The sequence below is a fragment of the Amblyomma americanum genome, chromosome 10, assembly GCF_052857255.1.
Source record: "Amblyomma americanum isolate KBUSLIRL-KWMA chromosome 10, ASM5285725v1, whole genome shotgun sequence".
NCBI classification, from domain to species: Eukaryota; Metazoa; Arthropoda; class Arachnida; order Ixodida; family Ixodidae; genus Amblyomma; species Amblyomma americanum.
In genome coordinates this window covers 82,733,139-82,752,397 of record NC_135506.1, presented here as the reverse complement: position 1 = coordinate 82,752,397, position 19,259 = coordinate 82,733,139, and the positions used below count along the sequence as shown (strand labels likewise).

Genomic DNA, 19,259 nt, shown 5'->3' with positions numbered 1-19,259 from the left:
GGGAACGACGGGTCCGTCACGGAATAGTGACGAGTGATGTGTGTGACGGATGCGGTGCAGTGGAAACACTAAAACACTTGCTCCTTCACTGTGCCCCGTTCGCCGATGCTCGTCGCGATATGCTCGCGGCCTATAAGGCGCATGGCATACTACCGGACTCCATCAAGACGCTATTGTGGCCGCAGGGCAGTGCATGCACTCGTGAGCGAATTTTGGTGAGCCTCTGTGCATTCTTCGAACACACGGGCTTGACGTCCCGTCTGTTCTCCATCAGGTAGTTACACGCTGTGACTGAACGCTCCGCGAGTTCTACCTTGAACTATTAAAAGCTGGGCGGCCCCACCCCAGTTGTAGCCAACATATTGCTGTGCGCGATTGTGATTTAATTCCTCTAAAATAAACTAATCACACGCACTACCTAGACGCATTTCTTATTGTGTAAATAGTTTGTGCATATTTTACCTCTCCCACTATCCTCTCTTCCTGTCCCCCTCGCCTCTTTCATTTCATTTCTCCATTCTGCCTGCTATCCTTTATTTTCGCTGCCCCTGCTCAGGAGCTTCAGAATCAATGGCAGATGCTGGGGTTAGCAAAAATCTTTTCCTTCCTTTTTACTAATATTTTAATAAAAAACCACTACCACTACCACCAGTGCCTTCCATGGTATGTTTTCCACTTTGCTGACAAAAACGTACCGCTGCGGAGGCTCAGTGCTTAGGGCGCTGGCCTACTGAGCCGGAGTACCTAGGTTCGAACCCGACCGCAGCGGCCCCGTTTCGATGGAGGCGAATGCGAAACGCAATGGGGCCCGTGTGCTGTGCGATTTTAGTGCACTGTAATGATCGCCAGGTGGTCGAAAGTATTCCGAGCTCTTCACTACGGTACCTCTTTCTATCTTTCAATCCCTCTTTTACCTTTCTCTTACTACGCGGTTCCTGTGTCCACAAGCATATAAGTGAGACAATTACGGCTCCATTTGCTTCCCTCAAAAACCAATTTTGCAGCCTTTTCTTATTGTGTAAAAAGTTTGAACATATTACTTCTCCCCCTATCCTCTCTTCCTGCTTCCTCACCCTCTTTCATTTAATTTCTCCGTTCTGCCTGCTATGCTCTATTTCCGCTGCCCCAGCTCAGATGCTTCAGTGTCGATGGTGGTGGTGGTGAAAACATTTATTCAGAACGGACAGAAGGTGTTTGGATCAGCCCGTAAGGGACCGATCCTTACAAACACTAGGTGGAGGTCCCCTAGTTTGGGAACCCAGTGCGGTAGCCGCCGCCCGGGCGCGCCCGACTAAGGCTTGTTGGGCCTGTAAGTCGTGGCAGCCGAGCAGGGTCGCCTCCCAGTCCTCCCGGGTTGAGTTGGGGATGGGGGGAATGACCGGGTTGGAGGGGGCAGGCCCACACCATGTGATAGGTGTCCGAAGACACCGCGCTACAGTGCGGGCAGTTGCCGCTAAAGGAGGGGTCGAAATGTTTTAGGGCTGCAGGGCACAGCAATGTATTGGTGAAGAGGCGGAGAAGGAGCCGCTCATCTGCCTTCTTGAGGCCTTTACATGGGCTAGGGTAAAGGCGATGGCTTTATTTCCGCTGCCCCAGCTCAGATGCTACAGTTTCGATGGCAGATGCCGGGTCTAGCGAAAATCTTTTTCTTCCTTTTTACTATTATTTTAATAAAAAAACAAATACCACCACCACCTTTTCTTTCACTCTTGACGATAAAGGGCTGCATTTTTAGTGCTTTTCTCCGAAATCATTTCGCTTCCTTACCGTCGGTTGGTCCTCCTTCCATGCGGCAGTGAGTAAACTGAGCTGCGGATGACGACGATGATGATGATGAAGTTTATTTTCACCAGATAAGGAGGTCCTCTACTGCGCCCGCGGCACGTAGGCTTGGTTGACGGGTGCCGGGTCCTCCGCGATTAGAAGCAGCCAAAAATGTCTTGACTCCTCGCGCCTACTTCCGCCAGGCGGATGGCTTCTTGCCGTGATTCCGGACCTTGATCACGAGCAGAGCTTCCCAGGTTTTCTCTACAATTTATATTTTCTTTAGCTGCGGATTTAAGTTGTGACTTCACAAGTCGTGAAAACTAATGGTAGAGGTGCAAAAGTGTGACGATGGCAAACAAGCTTTTCAAAGTATTACTCTTGGCGAATCCATTTGGTGACCACCAGGGCTGCGCACTTATCTTTATTCACAGTTTTAGAGAGTTTCTTACAGCTCAGGTCTGCACTTATGGCGAGACAGTTTCCGCACCTCGGCCTTCTCCATCACCTCCTCATTACACTATAGTAATAGGGAAGAAGGCTAGGCAAATAAAAAAACGGTCCCGCCTAATCGATAGGCTGACAATAAACTATGCCGCTTGATTCATATGCAGATTAAATGCAATGAATCAATGCCCACAAATGTTTGTAATGCTTAAAAATGTCAAAATAGCGCTAACCAATTTAAATCCGGCTGCAGAAAAAGACTTGCAAAAAAGCTGGAGAGCTCATCTTGATTTCACAACCTCGCGTGTGCAAAAGATGGAATCTCGACCGGATCTGTACTGTCAGGCTACATAACAATTGTAAAAAATATTTAATTATGAAAACTGTAAAATGTAAAATAAATTGTAAAATAAATAAGCTACAAAATCAAATATTATCAGCCATTAGCAAGCAACTGAACCTCAACGAAAGAGGAGTTTTGTCCACATTCGAATATACGCAAACTCCTTGGAGTGAGCAAGAATTTCCGCAAAATATGTAACGCAATGGAGCTTTCTTTGGGTGTCAATTAATACGTATTGCGAATAATAAAATAGTCAATTTTTCGGAGCAAAACAGATCCAACAATCAATCCAAATAAATTTAGATATGCACTGTTCAATGCAATAAAATTGTATGCAAAACGTGGAACTGAACTCTGACAGCGCGGTCGCAAATCAATGAAGAAATTATTACAAATTAGCAAGTAGCAATACAAAATCTTTACGTAATCTTGAAACAGCCGATGATAAAATATTTGTTTGAATGAGGCTCGGATATTCACCACGGCAATAGAAACATTTTCGCGTTGTGTGCGCTGTCTTCGGAAGTTGAACACCAGGCGGTCGAAATTATGTCCGAGCCCTCCGCTGCACAGTCTTCGCCCCCACGAGTTCCGTCTCTTCCAATAACGTTTCTACCATCACCCAATCTACATTAAACAATCGGCAGTAATAAAAACAATTTGCACACAATCGACATGAAAAACAAATTGCGAGATGAAAAAACTACAAACACGAACGCTAGTGTGCCGACAAGCGGTTGCACAGGCCCTGAAATATACAGAATGAATACCCAGGGGCAGTAGATATGAAAAAAAATCAACAATGGTGCGAACCCCAATAAGAACAATTACACCAAATCACATATACTGGATACGCAGACGCTTGAACCGAGGCATGTTGTTACAAGTAGGCTTCAGCATGGAAGGAGCCTGTGATGTAAAATCTCGTACACAGTAAGATTGCGGAAGTGTGGTATGTGTTTCTGCTCGAACAAAGTCTGTGCGTCCCGGGTCAGGTACTGGGCGTAGCGACTCATAAAGACAGCCGAGTCTCTGGTGTTCTTCTGGAGCGGCACTATACGTGTGTACAAATGCCAGCCCCTCCAGTCCAGTTCACAGTCACGCAAGTGGCTCACCTCTTCCGGGTACTGCGCCAATGCGTCGATGCTTTTAGCATGCTCCTCGCGCTGGCCCAGGCTGTCGTATATGACCATCTCGGGCGTCCGGAAATCCACCACGGCGAGCACCCAGTGAGAGGTGTCTTGAGAGTGCATGGGCACCAGTAGATATCTTGCCGTAAGAGAAGAGGTCAGCGCCTTGCGTCCAGCGTTTTCTGTCGCCAGGTCCACAGCGATACAGTTTGGTGAAGAAAAATGTGCTGAACGCGTATACGCGCGGACCGTCTCGCCTCTCCGAGCGTTCCGCGATCATGGCCAGGTAAAAGTTCACGATATTGTCATAAAGCCACATTGCCTTCTCTTAGCATGGCTATGTCACATCGAGTGACAGCCATAGAGAAGGCCTCGACCAGAACCTGCTCCGGTGGGTCCCGCTTCAACACTTCAGACACTTCTTCCTGCATGGCAGAAGTGAGTCGGCTACAACGTTTGATGGCTCCCTCGATGTCGACTACGGCGGTTATCGCCTCCATTTTGTCACTGCAGGTTTCCACAGGGGCGCTGAAGAGACTGGATCACTCTTCAAACAATCCGTCTTGAATGCCAGTTTGAAGCGTCCCTCTGCAACTGCCGTGAGACCCAGAGCAGTAAACGAACGTCACCGTGCTAGCGTCTGCTGCTCGCTCTTCACGGTAAGCGTTCGTCTTACCTCAGAGGTGCAGACGGGCTGTGGCTTTCCGAACACCTCGCCTATGGTCGAACAGTGGCCAACGGAGGAACGCGTGCAAGACGACTCCAAGAAGGCACAACCGTCCTTAGACGCGCAAGGCGAGTGAAGCTAGTCTTGCGCACATCTCATGACTCCTCAACAAACTCTTCTGATATCACCAAATACGACAATGCCAGCGTTTCTACAGATCACTGCTCCGGGTGTGTTCCGGCTTTACTATACGACATCACTTCGTCCCGCATGTCAAAAAAATATTAATAAGGATGAGCTCAGGTAATCCAAGGTAATACAAAGCGGAGGATGTCGGCGTTCATTTTGTTGATTGTCGTTGGCGTTGACAATATTCTAGACGGCGATGGCTTTGAGGAAAGGAGCCGTGCACAACTGGCTCCCTGGACATGAGGACGCCTCATTGGCGCTTTGATAACATGTGGCGGTGGTGAGAGAGATGTGTGACCTGAATATATTAGCAATGACAGCGTTGAGGCTGACATACGGCACTTCAGCAATAGCTAGGCCACAGCGTTCATTTGATGATGAATCTCTTGCGATCAATCATTAACTGCATACCACCTCCCAAGGGGGGCAGGGAGGGTGCGATGCCTATCCAGTGTGTGGAACGCAATCAAAGCAGGCTTTTGCAGTTGGTGGCTCAGTGGTTAGGGCGCTCGGCCACTGGTCCGGAGTTGCTGGGTTCGAACGCGACTTGGGCGGCTGCGTTTTTATGAAGACAAAACGCTCAGTCTCTTGCGTTCTTTGCGATGTCAGCGCACATTAATGGTGGTGGTGGTAGTGGTTTTGTTAAAAATAATTGTAAAAAGGAAGGAAAAGATTTTTGCTAGCCCCGGCATCTGCCATCGATACTGAAGCACCTGAGCTGGGGCAGCGGAAATAAAGGACAGCAGGCAGAATGGAGAAATGAAATGAAAGAGGTGAGGGGACAGGAATAGAGGACAGGGGGAGAAGTAATATGTACAAACTATGTACACAATAAGTAATGTGTCCAGGTTGTGCGCGTGATTAGTTCAGTTTAGAGGAATTAAATCACACACGCGCACAGCACGCTGTAGGTTACAACTGGAGTGGGGCGTCCAGTTATTAATCGTTCAAGTAGAACTCGCGGAGCGTTCGGTCACTGCGTGTAACTACCTGACGGAGAACAGACGGGACGTCAAGCCGTGTGTTCGAGAAATGCACAGAGGCTCACCAAAGTTTGCTCACGAGTGCGCGCACTGCCCTGCGGCCACAATAGCGTCTTGATGGAGTCTGGTAGTATGCCCTGCGCCCTATAGGCCGCGAGCATATCGCGACGAGCATCGGCGAACGCGGAGCAGCGAAGGAGCAGATGTTCTAGTGTTTCCACTGCACCGCATCCGTCACACACATCACTCATCCCGATTCCGTGCCGCACCCGTCGTTCCCCGGGCCACACGCAGCCAATGCGCGCGCGGAGGATCATTGCACGTTGCGACCGTGTAAGTGCGCGACAGCCGGTGACACTGTCGATGCGCTCACCTCCCGCGATGCGTGGGTCGGGGTGCTGCTTTCGGAGATGGTCGTGAATGGCCGCACGCACGTCCTCCAGCGCAAGGGGCAGATCGCTGGCAGGTAGTTGGTGTGCAGCGGTCGCGAGGTCGTCAGCTTCTTCGTTGCCGGCGATGCCGCAGTGACCGGGCACCCACTGTGCACGCACGGCACAACCTCTCTGCGCGAGGCGCTCGATGCGCGAGTGAATTTCCCGCACTAGTGGGGTACCGCGGCCGTTAGATTGCAGGCGGCTGAGGGCGGCGCGGGAGTCGCACGGCAGAGCACTCCTGGGCGGCGGAGGGCCGAGGGTGAGCAGCAGGTCCAGCCCGAGCCAGATCCCCATCAACTACGCCGTGGTGGAGGAGCCCAGGAAGTTGACATTAATGGTCCCCAGGTGGTCGAATTTATTCTGGAGCCCTCCACTACGGCACCTCTTTCTTCCTTTCTTCTTTCACTCCCACCTTTTTCCCTTCCCTTGCGGCGCGCTTAATAATAATAATAATAGTTGCTTTTTGGGGAAAGGAAATGTCTCAGTATCTGTCTCATTTATCGTTGGACACCTGAACCGCGCCGTAAGGTAAGGGATAAAGGAGGGTGTGAAAGAAGAAAGGGAGAGGTGCCGTAGTGGAGGGCTCCGGAATAATTTCGACCACCTGGGATCTTTAACGTGCGCTGACATCGCACAGCACACGGGCGCCTTAGCGGTTTTTCCTCCATAAAAATACAGCAGCCGCGGTCGGGTTTGAACCCGAGCGCGGTTTAGGTGTCAACGATAAATGAAAACAGATACTGCGCCATTTCCTTTCTGAAAAAAAAACAATTATTATTGTTATTTTCATTGACCCACGGAGCCGGTTGTGCGCCTTTTCTTTCGTCAAAATGAACAGCCTTTGCAAAGTTTTCAACACCTAAGAACTGTATGGGCGCCGTCGGCTCCTGTTTTGTTTGGTTTTTAGAAAAAGAAATATGACACAGTAACCGTCCCACATATCTCGGTGGACACCCGAACCACGTCATAAAGGAAGGGATTAAGGACATAGAGAAAGAAAAAAGAGAAAACTGAAAATTGAAAGTTGGATTCTGAGGAAAGGCGCAAAGCGGTGCAGCGGCGGAACACCTGTGGGTCGGTGCTACTAGTGGCGCATGTGAATAGCGACTATAGAGCGAGAGCGAAATATCCACGGCGAGGCGCGCGTTGTGACGTGATGTGCCGCCTCGTAGTACCACCGCGGCGAATTGGTAGGGTTCGCGGCCAGTAAAGCGTTCGCTTTAATATCACAATGTCACGGCGGCCGCGTTTCGATGGAGGCGAAACGCATAGGCGCCCGTGAGCCGTGCGATCTCAGTGCAGGATAAAAATCCCCAGGCGGTCGAAGTTATTTTGGAGCCCTCCATTACGCCGCCTCTTTCTCCCTTTCTTCTCTAATTCTCTTCTTTATCCCTTCAGTTTCGGCGCGGATGCGTTGCCGGTCCATATGCGAGACAGAAACTCCGCCATTTCCTTTCCTCCAGAACAAATTTAATTTATTTCTGCCATCTCAGCGCATGGATCCTCTTCACGTCCCTGCATTTCGCATATTGAACTCTCTCGCTGCACATCCGCCCCGCCACATGGAGCTCATATGGGTGCCTGCTCACTTCGGGAATCCCGGAAACGAGGCTGCCAACGTTTTAGCCCGAGGTTCTCTCAACCGGGCACCGGCGGCCTCCGATCTGGGGTTCTCACGGTAGCGCATGCATTCGTTCAGTGAGCTGACGCAGGCCTGCAAAGCCGAGCGTCAACTGTGCCACCACCCCATCCCTCCCTCGACAATTATCATAAAACAGTTTGGAGGCGGCTCCAAACACGCACCTTCTTCCCATTATATATGCTTGCGCCGTCACCAAGTTCGCACAAACCCCTCCTGTACCCTCTGCCACCACCCCAAAGCCAGTCTCGATCATATCCCTTTCCTCTGCCCGGCGAATCTTCCCCCGCGGGGCCTAGAGCACCTTACCACTGGGGAGGCTTTAGGGACCCTACTGGGCTCCGAGGACCCGGCCAAGCAAGCCATCGCCAGTTTCGTGAGCATTGAGCTGCATTGGAACACAGCTGAGGCAGTTATCTAGCTGTCTGGTTAACTAATACCAGATAAGTAACTTTTAGGTAATAGTTTTCGGCTCCTTGTTGTGCTCAGAGGTTTGAAGCCTACCGTAAGCAAAATTCATATCAGTTTTTACATTTCACGAAAAAGCCCTTCTCGTCGCCGCTGCAACGACAACCATGCTGAAAGAAAGAGTGCTACCTGCGCCTGTTGTAAAAAGAGCCACCCGCCTCGAGAACAAAAATATGGGTAGCTTAGGGGCGTATGTACAGGCGTTAGAAAGAAAGAGCCACTGAGAAAAAAACTTGGGTTTCAGGAGCAGGAGGGGAAAGCTTTATTGTTTTCTGCAGTTCTGGGCCGTCTTTAAAGACGTTCTCTTTTTCGTTGCATCCCGTGTAAATCCCTCATCCCAGCTCATAGTCAGCACGACGAAAGCCGAGCGAGCATCTGCACGTAACAAGCGATGCACAACTCTCAATTAAAAGTATTCTTGGTCCAGACTGGTTGTAACACCAAGATTAAAATAACAAACGTAATCAACCTGAGAATGCGAGTGCGCATTTCAGGGGGCGCGAAGTAAATCGATCTTGTACGGCGCTAACTAACGCAAATTTCAATTTCGGCTGTCATGAACGGCATAAGCGATATTTCTCGCCGCGCATCTACCTTGCAGCAAGAAAAAGCCAGCACACAGCAAGCGAGGAGCGGCCTATCATCACAGGTTTCACACCGATTGCCTTTTGCGCGCATTAGAAGCAACATAATGCGGACGGTTTGCGGTCGGCGCGGCGGTGGAGGCAATTCTACCACCGGACGGCGCCGTGGGACGGCACTCGGCATTGTACATGCAGTGCATTGCAAATAACTAAGATATTTTCAAATGAAGCTTTACTCCGCTGACCACCACGTTACTTCGTTCGTAGAACGCAGGGGCCGTTGGTTTCCGTAACCGAGAACTGTGGCAAGCTGTGTGACAACGGCGGACCGTGGTTAGACTGCCATTATAAAACAGATATAAAACAGTGCTGGAAATGGCTGTTGCGCGGCGTGGATGTGAACTAACTGTAAAAGGGAAAAAGTTTACAAGCGGTCGGAAAATGAAATGACCAAAAGAGAAATATTAATGGAATTACGTAATCTGTGTAGGCAGATTAAAGGTATGCTGCATACCGCAAGTTTCTCTCACAGAACAACCAAACTGGAGGAAACAAGCGGCACCGGGAGAACATTGCGCTGATCCTTCGTTCACCAAAGCATGGGATGGAACTTAGCAAGCGAACAAAGCCGGACGACCGGTCGACTTCCGCGGATGGCGTCACTTCCGCCAGTTCTTCCTTTTTGGCGAGCACCCCCCCCCCCCCGTTCCCCCATCCGCCCAGTTCTTCTGGAAGCCACGTGGCATTTCACCAGCCATTTTGGCGCATTGCACAGACTGAATAGAGAAGAAAATTTAATTGCATGATTTATATGGTCCTTCCTTCCCAATCAGCTTCCCTGAAGAGAACTAGAGAAGACGACAGAAAAAATAGAGGGAAAGTGAATACCTCCAACGCATGGTGCAAGCCTTTCAAAACGTTTGTAAAAGTCGACAAATGATTCATAGAAAATTACTTTTTGTGAAAGGAAATGGCGCAGTATCTGTCTCACGTTTCGGCTGTCACCTGGACCACGCCTAATGGGAAGGGACAAGTAGGGACTAAGAGAAGAAATGAAGAAAGAGGTGTCGTAGTGGAGGACCCCAGAATAATTTCGACCGCATAGGGATATTTATCGCGCACAGATATCGCACAGCAAAAGCGCGCCTTTAAGTTTCGCCTCCATCAAAACGCGGCCGCCGCGGTCGGATTCCAACCGAGGTACTCCGGTACAGTACCCGAGTGCCCTCACCATTCAGCCACCGCGGCTGGTGCTGCTGAGTATCGGTCGGCTATTAATGCGAGAATTTTTCTTGTCCTTAGGAAGCAAAAGGATTAACGCATGCCACTGAGCAAGCGAGAAACGCGCACATGCTGACGTTCTGCGGCCGCCCTCAGTACACTCTTGCAGGCGCTTCATTGATTAGACAAGTTGTCGGACTAGTTGGTGGTGATCCATTCTTTTGTTGACAGCGCTTAAAAAACACGCACAGTGGACACAGAAGACGACTGTGACGTCGTCTTCTATGTCTTCTGCCCGTGTTGTTTAAGCGCTGTCAACAAAAAAAAGGCGATTCGTGCTCCCAGTACCAGGTGGCCATACGGTCTATGGTCATATTGAGCGCAACGGAGTGCATACTTCGCCGCACACTGTTCTTGCTCATTCATGTTCAATGCGGCACTATACAACAAGCTATGCGTTTTGCTTCTGAAAGAGTACACAACCAAAGCGCGCGAAGAAAGCGTGCGCTTACGGTGGCTGCTTTACGCAGCATAAGACGCCTGCGCCTGTGAGAGCCTTTTATGATTAGTTGCTGATTGCTGTATCTCAGTGCCTTCGAGGGTATGCTTTCCACTATGCCGACAAAAACCTACCGCCGCGGTGGCTCAGTGGTTAAGGCGCTCGTCTACTGAGCCGGAGTGCCCGGGTTCGAACCAGACCGCAGCGGCCGCGTTTCGTAAGGAGGCTGAGGCGAACGCGACGGCGCCCTTCGCCCTGGTTCGAACCAGACCGCAGCGGCCGCGTTTCGTATGGAGGCTGAGGCGAACGCGACGGCGCCCTTGGGCTGTGCGATGTTAGTCCACGCTAAAGAGCCCCAGGTGGTCGAAAGCATCCCGGAGCCCTTCACTACGGCACCTTTTTCTCTCTATCTTTAACTCTCACCTTCCCCCTCCCCTTACGAAACGGTTCCGTTGTCCACTGGAATTTTGAGACAATTACGGCACCATTTTCTTCTCTCAAAAACCAAATTTGTTTGAGGCAGATACTGCGCCATTTCCTTTCCCCCAAGAAACCAATTATTATTTTTTTCTTTCATTCTTAACGAAAAAGGGCCGCATTTTATGCGCTTGTTTCTACAATTATTTCGCTTCCTTTCCATCGGTTGGTCCTCCATCCATGCGGCAGTGAGCGAACTGAGCTGCGGAGGACGATTGAGATAATGAGGTTGATAATACCAAGTTTATATCAACCAGATAAGGAGGCCGCCTACTCCCCGTCCCCGGCACCCAGGCCTGGGTGACGGGGGCTGGGACCTCCGCGGTTTGAAGCAGGCAAAGAGGCGTTGATTGCTCGCGGCTACTTCCGCCAGGCGGATGGCTTTTTTGCTGTGATTCAGGTACCTTGCTCCTCAGGATTCCCAAGCAGCACAATTGGCCCAACATTGGAACTGTATAGGCAAAGTTGGCCCTACAAAGGACCAGGATGGGACCATCCTCTTGCAATACTGGACCGATGACCTGTGCTGCTTGGGTTCTCTGTACAGTTTATATTTTCTTTAGCAGCGGATTTAAGTCGCGGCGTCACATGTCGCGACAGAAAGTGGTAGGCGTGTGAAAATGTGACGCTGGCAACAATCTTTTCAAAATATGAATCTTGGCGAATCCATCTCATCACCACCAGGGCCGCGCACTTACCTTTTTTCACAATTTAAGAGAGTTCCTTAAAGCTCAAGTCTACACTTATGGCGAGACAGTTACCGCAGCTCGTCTTTCTCCATCACCTCCTCCTTACAGTATAGAAATAGGGAAAACGCTTCGCAAATAGAAATACGGTCCCACCAAATCAATACGTCGAAAACATATAAACTATGTGGTTGATTCCTATGCGAAATAAATGTAATGAACCAATGCCACAAATGTCTCTAGGGCTTAAACTTCTTAAAAGAGCGCTAAACAGTTTAAATCGGGCTGTAGAGAAATATTTGAAAAAAAGCTGGCCAGCTCATCTTGATTGCACATCCTCGCATATGCAAAAGATGGAATCTCCGCCGGATTTGCACTGACAGGCGACAGGAAAATTGTAAAAAGTTAATTATGAAAACTGTAAAGTTAAATCTTATTGGAAAACAAATAAGCTACGGAATGAAATATTATCAGACAATAGCAAGCAACCGAACCTCAACGACCGAAGAGGTTTGTACACATTCGAATAAAGGCAAACTCCGAGGGGTGACCAAGAATTCTATAACCACACTGAAGCTTTACTTGGGTGTCAATTGGTACGTATCGCAAAGAATACAATAGCCAATTTTTCACACAAAAACAGATCTAACAATCAATCACAATAAATATGCATAAGCACTGTCAACACACAAAACGTTGAAAAACGTAGAACTGAACTCTGAACAGCGTGGTCGCAAAACAATGAAGAAATTATTACAAATTAGCAAGAGGCATTAAAAAATCTGAACATAATCTTCGAACAGACGATGATAAAATATTTACAAGATTGTGAACCGGGTATTTTCGACGGCAATAGAAAAAGTTTCGCGTAGTGTGCGCTATCAGAGGAAGTTGAACACCAGGCGGCCGAAATTATGTCTGAGACCTCCGCTGCATCGTCTTCGCCCTCACCAGTTCCGTCTCTTCCAATAACATTTCTACCATCACGCAATGCACACTCAGCAATCGACATGAAAAAGCAAAAGCAATCGACACTATCGACATAAAAAAGCAAAAAGGACGAACGCTAGTAAACGCTACTCACGCACTGCAATATACAGAATGAATAACTAGGGGCAGTAGATATGAAAAAAAAAATCAACAATGGCGCAAACCTCAATAACAGCAATTACACCAAATCACATAAAAACCGCACTTAAGCTACATAAGTACAATCAAACTAAAAATATATTCTGGGAGCACGGACGCTTGAACCGAGGCATGTTGTAAGTAGGCTTCACCATGAGAGGAGCCGGCGGTGTAAAATCTCGTACACAATACGGCCGCGGAAGTACGGCATGTGCTTCTCCTTGAACAAAATCGGTGCATCCCGGGTGAGACAATCAGCGTACTGACACAGGAAGACGCCGCAGTCGAAGGTCTCCTTCTGGAGTGGCACATTGGATGGGTAAAAATACCAGCCGCTCCAGTCCAGGTCGCAGTCACGCCAGTGGCTCACCTTTTCCAGGTAGTCCGCCAAATCATCGATGATGTTGGCATGCTCATCGCGCGGACCCAGGCTGTCATAGATGACCATCCCGGGCGTGCAGAAATTTACCACGGCGAGACACCAGTGGGACGGGTCCTCAGAGTGCACGGGCACCAGTAGAATGTCGTAAGCGAAGAGGTCTTCGCCTTGCGTCCAGCGTTTCACGCCGTCAGGTCCACAGCTATGCAGCTTTGTGAAGAAAAAAGTACTGAACGCGTACACAGCCGGACCGCCTCGCCTTTTGGAGCGTTGCGCAATCATGGCCAGGTAAAAGTTCACGATATTGTCATTAAGTCCCTTGCCTTCTCCTAGCGTGGCTATGTCATGTCGAGTGACAGCCATAGAGAAGGCCTCGACCAGAACCTGTTCCGGTGGGCCCGGCTTCAGCGCTTCAGACACTTCTTCCTGCATGGCAGAAGTGAGTCGGGTACTATAGCTGACGTCTCCCTCGAGGTCGGCTGCGTTGGTCATCACCGCCATGTTTTCACTTCAGGTTTGCACAGGGGCGCTCAGGAGACTGGATCACTCTTCAAACAATATGTTCTTGTCGACAGGTTGAAGCATCCCTCTGCAACTGCCGGGAGACGCAGAGCAGTCAGCGAACATCACGGGGCTAGCGGCTGACATAAACCAAAACTGCTAATCGCTTTGAACGGTCATCGTTCGCCTTACCTCGGAAGTGCAGACGGGCAGTGGCTTTCGGAACACCTCGTCGGTGCTCAAACGGACTGGATCACTCTTCAAACAATGCGTCCTGAACGGCAGTTTGAGGCGTCCCTCTGCAAGTGACATTAGACACAGAGCAGTCAGGGAACGTCACGGGGCTAGCGGCTGACTTAAACCAAAACTGCTGCTCGCTTTGAACGGTCAGCGTTCGTCTTACCTCGGAGGAGAAGACGCGCGGTGGCTTTTCGAACACCTCGCTGATGGCCAAACAGAATGGATCACTCTTCAAACAATCTCTCCCGATCGACAGCTTGAAGCGTCCTTCTGCAACTGTCAGGAGACCAAGAGCAGTCAGCGAACGTCACGAAGCTAGCGGCTGACCTAAACCAAAACTGCTGCTCGCTTTGAACGGTCAGCGTTCGTCTTACCTCGTAGGTGCCGACGGGCTGTGGCGTTCGCAAGACCTCGTTAGTGCTCAAACAGATTGGATCACTCTTCAAACAATGCGTCCTGAACGGCAGTTTGAGGCGTCCCTCTGCAACTGACAGGAGACAGAGCAGTAAGGGAACGTCACGGGGCTAGCGGCTGACTTAAACCAAAACTGCTGCTCGCTTTGAACTGTCAGCGTTCGTCTTACCTCGGAGGAGAAGACGCGCTGTTGCTTTTCGAACACCTCGTTGATGGTCAAACAGAATAGATAACCCTTCAAACTATCTGTCCCGATCAACAGGTTGAAGCGTCCCTCTGCAACTGACAGGAGACACAGAGCAGTCAGGGAACATCACGGGGCTAGCGGCTGACTTAAACCAAAACTGCTGCTCGCTTTGAACTGTCAGCGTTCGTCTTACCTCGGAGGAGAAGACGCGCTGTTGCTTTTCGAACACCTCGTTGATGGTCAAACAGAATAGATAACCCTTCAAACTATCTGTCCCGATCAACAGGTTGAAGCGTCCCTCTGCAACTGACAGGAGACAGAGCAGTAAGGGAACGTCACGGGGCTAGCGGCTGACTTAAACCAAAACTGCTGCTCGCTTTGAACTGTCAGCGTTCGTCTTACCTCGGAGGAGAAGACGCGCTGTTGCTTTTCGAACACCTCGTTGATGGTCAAACAGAATAGATAACCCTTCAAACTATCTGTCCCGATCAACAGGTTGAAGCGCCCCTCTGCAACTGACAGGAGACACAGAGCAGTCAGGGAACGTCACTGGGCTAGCGGCTTACTTAAACCAAAACTGCTGCTCGCTTTGAACGGTCAGCGTTCGTCTTACCTCGGAGGATAAGACGCGCTGTGGCTTTTCGAACACCTAGTTGATGGTCAAACAAAATGGATAACTCTTCAAACTATCTGTCCCGATCGACAGGTTGAAGCGTGCTTCTGCAACTGACAGGAGACACAGAGCAGTCAGCGAACGTCACTGGGGTAGCGGCTGACTTAAAGCAAAACTGCTGCTCGCTTTGAACGGTCAGCGTTCGTCTTACCTCGTAAGTGCCGACGGGCTGTGGCTTTCGCAACACCTCGTTAGTGCTCAAACAGATTGGATCACTCTTCAAACAGTGCGTCCTACAGGAACGTCAGTTTGAGGTGTCCCTCTGCAACTGACAGGAGACACAGAGCAGTCAGGGAACGTCACGGGGCTAGCGGCTGATTTAAACCAAAACTGCTGCTCGCTTTGAACGGTCAGCGTTCGTCATACCTCGGAGGAGAAGACGCGCTGTGGCTTTTCGAATACCTCGCTGATGGTCGAACAGAGGGGATAACTCTTCAAACTATCTGTCCCGATCAACAGGTTTAAGCGTCCCTCTGCAACTGACAGGAGACACAGGGCAGTCAGGGAACGTCACGGGGCTAGCGGCTGACTTAAACCAAAACTGCTGCTCGCTTTGAACGGTCAGCGTTCGTCTTACCTCGTAGGTGCCGACGGGCTGTGGCTTTCGCAACACCTCGTTAGTGCTCAAACAGACTGGATAACTCTTTAAACTATCTGTCCCGATCGACAGGTTGAAGCGTGCTTCTGCAACTGACAGGAGACACAGAGCAGTCAGGAAACGTCACGAGGCTAGCGGCTGACTTAAACCAAAACTGCTGCCCGCTTTGAACGGTCAGCGTTCGTCTTACCTCGTAGGTGCCGACGGGCTGTGGCTTTCGCAACACCTCGTTAGTGCTCAGACTGGATCAATCTTCAAAGAATGCGTCCTGAACGGCAGTTTGAGGCGTCCGTTTGCAACTGTCAGGAGACCCAGAGCAGTCAGCGAGGGTAACGGCGCTAGCGGATGACAAACGCAACACTGCTGCTCGCTCTGCACGGTCAGCGTTCGTATTACCTAGGAGGTGTTGCCAGGCTCTGGCTTTCCGAACACCTCGCCGATGGTCCAACAGTGGCCGACTGTTCAGGCTCTCCTTTATCCCTTCTCTTTCGCCGCGCTTAAAGTTTCAGCCGAGGTGTGAGATACTGCCCGCTTTCCGTTCCCCAACAGCCAATATATTCCCGCCGCCACAGATCATACAGCCTCTCCAGATTGGAAATACTTCGCGGTGGCAGCACCGCTTCTGAATTAGACAGCCCCGCGTTGCCACAGTACCTGCGTTTGTAAGCCGCATGTAAGAATTTTTGTTTTAAAAATGAAATTATCATAAATTGGTGTTCAAAGCTTAAATTGAAAAAAATGAAAATTGTTTTTTTTTTTAGGAAAGGAAATGCCGCTGTAAGTGCCTCAAAACTCTCGGTGGATACCTGAAGCGCGCCGTTATAAGGTAAAGCATAAAGAAGGCGGTGAGGCGAAGAGAGAGGTGCTGTAGTGGAGGTCTCTGACATAATTTCGACCACCAGAGGATCTTTAACTTGCACTGACATTTCCCGGCACACGGCCGCCTTCGCGTTGGCAATGTTGGTGGCAAAATATAAGTGCTTGAACCGGTTTGTTGTGTTCTACAATCATTAAAAAGAGTATATAAAAGCATTATTTTTATTTTATATGTTTAAAAATATAAAATACTTAAAAAGCAAGACGCATATTTTTTGTAATGTAATATGAGAATAAGTGACAGTATAATGTGTATAAATAATAATAATAATAATAATAATAATAATAATAATAATAATAATAATAATAATAATAATAATATTAATAATATTATTAATAATAATAATCTTTGGGGAAAGGAAATGGCGCAGTATCTGTCTCATATATCGGCGGACCCCTGAACCACGTCGTAAGAGAAGTGTTAAAGGAGAGGGTGAAAGAAAGGTAGATGCGCCGTAGTGGAGGGCTCGGTAATAATTTTGACCATCTGGGGTTCTTTAACGTGCACTGACATCGCACAGCAAACGGGTGCCTTACCGCTTTGCCTAGATAAAAACGCAGCCACAGGGGTCGAGTTCGAACCCGGGAGCACCAATCAGTAGCCGCGCGCCCTATCCACTGAGCCATCGGGGTGGGTAGATAATGTGTACTTATTACACTTGTTCATGTTTGAAATATGAGAACAAGTGACAAGATAAAGCGTATATATAACACTTTTTAATGTTTGCCGACAACCAAAAGCGATTTTAAGCCTTTTTGTCGGACCCGCCGCGGTCGCTCAGTGTTTAGGGCGCTCGACTTCTAATCCGGAGTTCCGGGGTTCGAACCCGACCGCGGCGGCTGCGTCTTTATGGAGGAAAAATGCTAAGGCGCCCGTGTGCTGTGCGATGTCAGTGCACGTTAAAGGTCCCCAGGTGTTCGAAATTATTCCGGAGCCCTCCACTACGGCACCTCCTTCTCCCTTTCTTCTTTCACTCCCTCCCTTATCCCTTCCCTAACGGCGCGGTTCAAGTGTCTAACTATATATGAGACAGATACTGCGCCATTTACTTTCCCCAAAAAACGAATTATTATTATTATTTTTGTCGGCAGTTCAAAACGCATTTGAAATGAAAGCTTGCGAAACGCTTCGCAGCACGATGTGGCTCTTCCCTCAATTCGCTTAATCGTTTGCATGTAAAGAATGTGGCCCCCCCATGCGTCTACAAAGGCTGTGCAACGCTCGGGCTTTCTCTGTGTGTGTGTGGGGGGGGGGTGCTGTAGAATGCCGATTTGTTGTGGATGTACGAAGGAGGAAGAGAACCTGCCGGAGACAATTTTTTTCTTTAAGCGAAAGCTTTACTGGCTGTGAACTTGAGCATTTCGCCGTTTCCGCCCTCCGAGGAAGCACATCACGTCACAACGCGCGCCTCACATATTTCTGTGGACACTATAATAATAATTGGTTTTTTGGGGAAAGGAAATGGCGCAGTATCTGTCTCATATATCTTTGGACACCTGAACCGCGCCGTAAGGGAAGGGTTAAAGGAGGGAGTGATAGAAGAAAGGAAGAATAGGTGCCGTAGTGGAGGGCTCCGGAATAATTTCGACCACCTGGGGATCTTTAACGTGCACTGACATCGCACAGCACACGGGCGCCTTAGCGTTTTTCCTCCATAAAAACGCAGCCGCCGCGGTCGGGTTCGAACCCGGGAACTCCGGATCAGTAGTCCAGCGCCTTAACCACTGAGCCACCGCGGCGGGGCCTTTCTGTGGACACTCGAACCGCGTTTTCTTCGTTCCCTCACTTCTTTATTCCTTTATTTACAGCGCGGTTCGAGCGTCCACTGAGCTATGTGAGACGGCTATTATGCTTTGTGTGCTCGCCGCGCCTTCTGGCATGACGTAACACTGCGCGGCTCGCCGCTGCTGCCGTTCGGTATGACGTCACACCGCGTTCCTCGTCGTTGCGCTCGCCTCCTCTCGCTTCACCAGCTTCGTCGCATGCCTGATAACATGTCGGAGGGTTGAAAAGGAGAGCTCGCGAACTCGCGTGGTCCACAACCACAGTTGTGTCGTCTTTAATGCGACAACATAGCTAGACAACCAGACTAACCTGTACTTGCAATCAAGATTAACCTAGACTAACCATGCTGAGCCCCAGCTTTCGCTGCTTATATCCTGTCATAGCCGGGCTAAGCCACTCCCAACTTTTCTTTCGGCAATGTGGTTTAAGCTTGGAAGGAAAGGGAAGGAAATGGGCTTTGTGCCCGTACCCTTTCTGTTCCTACATAGCCGCTGGAGCATTGCCGAGAAAAGTAGTTCAAGCGGGCCACTATTACGGCCTCTTCTATAGTGCACCCTAGAATAAACTACGCTCTATACCTCGTGAAAACATTATTCGTTTTGACGAAATTTGAGGAACGAAAATGCGCATTTTTTTCTCGGGCGACAGCATGCTTTTTGGCATTAAATAGTATTTTACAAATAAAGATACACTCAATAACGAAGGTAAGGAAGGAATCCGCCGGGGTGGCTCATTAGGTAATGCGCTCGTGTACTGATCCGGAGTATTGATCCGTAGTTCCCTGGTTCGAAACCGACCGCGACGGTTGCGTTTCGAAGGAGGTGAAGCTCAAAATTTTGGCTTTGGTTTAGCTCTGGTTAACCCTAGTTGAATTGCGAAACCTTTGTTTACTCGGCACGTCGTCTACGCAGCGTCTCATTCCGAAGCTCTTGAGCACTCAAACTGG

The 19,259-nt window shown here is 49.5% G+C and overlaps 1 protein-coding gene, 1 non-coding gene and 1 pseudogene across 2 annotated transcripts; all 3 read right to left on the bottom strand.

Annotated features, from left to right (window-relative positions):
- Positions 1-3,447: 3,447 nt before the first annotated feature.
- LOC144108462 (sentrin-specific protease 1-like) lies at positions 3,448-3,807 on the bottom strand. Its single transcript, XM_077641690.1, has one exon. It carries the CDS (start codon positions 3,805-3,807, stop codon positions 3,448-3,450), a length of 360 nt encoding a protein of 119 aa, XP_077497816.1.
- Positions 3,808-12,807: 9,000 nt separating this feature from the next.
- On the bottom strand, positions 12,808-13,539 carry LOC144108461 (sentrin-specific protease 1 pseudogene; annotated as a pseudogene).
- A 4,656-nt stretch (positions 13,540-18,195) lies between these two features.
- TRNAS-ACU (transfer RNA serine (anticodon ACU)) lies at positions 18,196-18,267 on the bottom strand. The gene has a single exon. It is a non-coding gene; the product is annotated as a tRNA-Ser (tRNA).
- Positions 18,268-19,259: the final 992 nt, after the last annotated feature.

Excerpts from the sequence above, each read along its gene's own strand:
- LOC144108462 (XM_077641690.1), bottom strand. The coding sequence starts at position 3,807 with ATGCACTCTCAAGACACCTCTCACTGGGTGCTCGCCGTGGTGGATTTC.